Consider the following 3,583-nt stretch of genomic DNA (forward strand, 5'->3'; position numbering starts at 1 on the left):
AACTGCGACAGGGAACAGGACAAACCTCGCCTCAGGCAAAACAGCAATGGATCTTGGGAGTTAGGCCACTAGAAAGCAACACAAGATGTTAATTATCTCCCATTTTGAAGACCCAGGCATAGTAAACATGACATACGGACTTACCTTCTAGGAGATGGTCAAACCTCTTACCAATTAGTTATTGGATGCACACATTTCCAAATTCCAGCACTCATAAGAAAGGCATCGTAGGCGATATGCCATACACAAGACACTCGACGTCCACGACTACGACGGTCAACAGAAGGCACACAATACCAGAGCCTACAGAGTATGAAACAGGTAAGTCGCCGCTCATCCAGTCATTTAATTCCCGAAAGGGAAATGGCACATGAGCAGTCAACTAAATGGAAACACGCACCTGTTGAAATCAGCGTTTGTAAGGGAGTAACCCGCTGCATTAGCCAAAGCAGCGGCACAGTCCAAAAATCACTAAAAGGATAGCAAAAACGCACAGCCACTGTCTGCAGCACCCCAGAAACACCACAAATCGAACCTAGCTTGCGCCATTGGTCCTGCACTTAAATAGGACCGGGGGAACCAGTCACCACATTATTGTTCCGCCCCTACCGGTGTTCTCCCGGTTACATAAGCAATTTATTGTTTTCAGTTTGTGCTTCTCTTCATTTTTGAACAATGCTTCTCATTGTTTTTTTTCCTACCATTCATGAAAAATAATGAGAAATGTCCCTACAAACTATAACATGTTATATAAATAAAGTATCTTTGTTTGCATCAGTGGGTGAGGATCTAAGCTTTCTCACACACACACACACACACACACACACACACACACACTGCATTGTGCACATTATTCAAACATCACTTGGAAGAGACTGTAGACTCCACTCTTACCAAATAATTGCAGACAGACCCAAAACTCATTCAACATGTTGCACAATAATCATGAAAGACAAGGTTGGCATCATAAAGGGAATTAAAGGCATATGCTGACCGTAAGAAGAGTCGCAGGCTTGCCCTCAAACATATTACTGCCAAGCGTCATCTGTCTTGCTAATGCTAACTGCTTTATGAGTGGGTATTTTTTTGTTGATGTAATGACAACAAGTCAAGCTAATTCTCCCAATCTGGCCTGATGCAAGCATGACCAACAGGGTGTGTGTGTGTGAGATGTTTCATATGATGAATATAAATGAATCAATAAAAACCTAATTATGATGCCAAAGGCTTGACCTGCAGTTATTGGGGTGCCTCCCATGATGCTAATCCTGAGTGCAAGTGAAATTCTCTGTTTGGTTGCATTTTTCCCCCAAATAACGGAAATAAGGCAATGTACGTGGAATGACAGCCATCAGTTTTTATACCATGGTATACCATGAAATCCCGCAGAACAGTATTAAAAGAATCTGTGTCTGCCTATAGGGCGAGTGGGGGAGAGGAAACGAGGCAGCACCGGATTTGGGCGGCATGGTGGTGTAGTGGTTAGCACGGTTGCCTCACAGCAAGAAGGTTCTGAGTTCAAACCCAGTGGCTGGCGAGGGCCTTTCTGTGTGGAGTTTGCATGTTCTCCCCGTGTCTGCGTGGGTTTCCTCTGGGTGCTCCAGTTTCCCCCACAGTCTAAAGACATGCGGTTAGGTTAATATGGGACGGCCTTGGGCTGAGGTGCCCTTGAGCGAGGCACCCAACTGCTCCCCAGGCACTGTTAGCATGGCTGCCCACTGCTCTATGTGTGTGTGCTCATTGCTCACGTATGTGTGTTCACTGCTTCAGATGGGTTAAATGCAGAGAGGAAATTTCACAAGTGTGTGATGAATAAAGTTGTGCTTTCTTTCTTATAGATGTTGTTCCACCACAATAAAAGTGTAAAACTCTTGACTTCTCTTTACTGCATTAGCATTAACATTTTGAATCTTTTATGTTTTTTGCATTGTATTATTTTTAGAAACAGATGATTGATAAGAAAGCACTACTGTATAATGTACTGGAAGTAAATATTATTTACATTATTTAGTGATGCATAATAACAAAGGGATATTTTTTCTTTAACAGAGGACTACTCTGACTACGACAGCCTAAAGCAAGGTGATTACGAGCCCCAGGTCTGCAGCAACAGCAATGTAATGGATTTTAGCCAAGTCTTCCTCCCTACAGTCTACAGCATTGTCTTCATTGTGGGGTTCATTGGCAATGGCCTGGTGTTGTGTGTCCTGGTCAAGTATCACAAACCATTCAACATGTCAGATCTGTGCCTCTTCAACCTGGCCATTTCAGACCTCCTCTTCCTTATCTCATTGCCTTTCTGGGCCGACTACGCTGCCAACTTTAATTGGGCCTTCCCAGAGTTCATGTGCCATGCAGTGACAGCACTCTACATGCTGGGCTTCTATGGAAGTATCTTCTTCATGATCCTTATGACAGTGGACCGCTATGCCGTCATCGTCCACACCTCTACCTCCCTCATCCCCAAGCACCGGTCTGTCAGAGCTAGCATAGCACTGGCTTTGTTTGTGTGGACACTGAGCTTGGGAGCCTCTCTGCCAAACATCATTTTCTCAAAAGTGAAGAATACCGGTACACTTGAGAATGCAACAAAATGCATGGTGGAATATTCAGAAAGGAAAGTGTGGAAGTCATTCCATTACACTGAGCTGAACATCCTTGGTTTTATTATTCCTCTTTCAGTGATGCTGTTCTGCTACTCGCGTATCATCCCCATCTTAATGACCATGCAGTCTCAGAAGAAGCACAAAGCTGTTCGGCTCATGGTGGTCTTGGTTACTGTTTTTTTCCTCTTCTGGACGCCCTACAACATCGTCATCTTCCTGAAGCTCCTGCAAGAACTGGGCTACATGACCAGCCATCATTGCTACCAGGACCTGCACATGGCTATACAGTGGGTGGAATCCATAGCATTCTGTCACTGCTGCCTCAACCCCATAATTTATGCCTTTGTGGGGCAGAAATTCAGGAATTTATTTTTAAAGATCCTGAGAGAGTGGTTTCCTCTTTGCTTTGGCCATTGCACAACAGTTGAAAGCAAGTCCTCAGAGAGGACGACCTCCAAGTACTCACACGCCTCAATGATTTCCAGCACAAAGGCAAAATTAAAAGTGTAACTGTTATCGCTTGTTATCCCCAAAGCCTATTTCAGTTTGTAAAAATACCTTAATACTTTGATTTTCCATTTTTTTTACAGTAGGTTGGTGATTGTTTTATATGTTTTATACTTACTTTCTATAATTAGTTCATTTTCATTGCCTTTCTGGGCCGACTACGCTGCCAACTCTAATTGGGCCTTCCCAGAGTTCATGTGCCATGCAGTGACAGCACTCTACATGCTGGGCTTCTATGGAAGTATCTTCTTCATGATCCTTATGACAGTGGACCGCTATGCCGTCATCGTCCACACCTCTATCTCCCTCATCCCCAAGCATCGGTCTGTCAGAGCTAGCATAGCACTGGCTTTGTTTGTGTGGACACTGAGCTTGGTAGCCTCTCTGTCAGCCATCAGTTTCTCAAAAGTGAATACTATATCAAATGTATCAAACTGCATGGTGGAATATTAAAAAAGGAAAATGTGGAA

At 43.8% G+C, this 3,583-nt stretch overlaps 1 protein-coding gene across 1 annotated transcript; it reads left to right on the forward strand.

The window, feature by feature from the left end:
* The first annotated feature begins 236 nt into the window (after positions 1–236).
* Positions 237–3,116, forward strand: LOC132885833 (C-C chemokine receptor type 5-like). The gene is made up of 2 exons (XM_060920350.1): positions 237–321; positions 2,050–3,116. The coding sequence occupies exons 1-2, from the start codon at positions 237–239 to the stop codon at positions 3,114–3,116; spliced, it is 1,152 nt and encodes a 383-aa protein (XP_060776333.1).
* The last annotated feature ends 467 nt before the right edge of the window (positions 3,117–3,583 follow it).

Source organism: Neoarius graeffei, chromosome 5 (assembly GCF_027579695.1).
Source record: "Neoarius graeffei isolate fNeoGra1 chromosome 5, fNeoGra1.pri, whole genome shotgun sequence".
Taxonomy (NCBI): Eukaryota; Metazoa; Chordata; class Actinopteri; order Siluriformes; family Ariidae; genus Neoarius; species Neoarius graeffei.

Bases quoted from the DNA above. Each gene is read 5' to 3' on its own strand.
- LOC132885833 (XM_060920350.1), top strand. From the start codon at position 237: ATGCCATACACAAGACACTCGACGTCCACGACTACGACGGTCAACAGA. The intron at 322-2,049 runs GTAAGTCGCCGC...TTTCTTTAACAG, and splicing joins GCCTACAGAGTATGAAACAG to AGGACTACTCTGACTACGAC.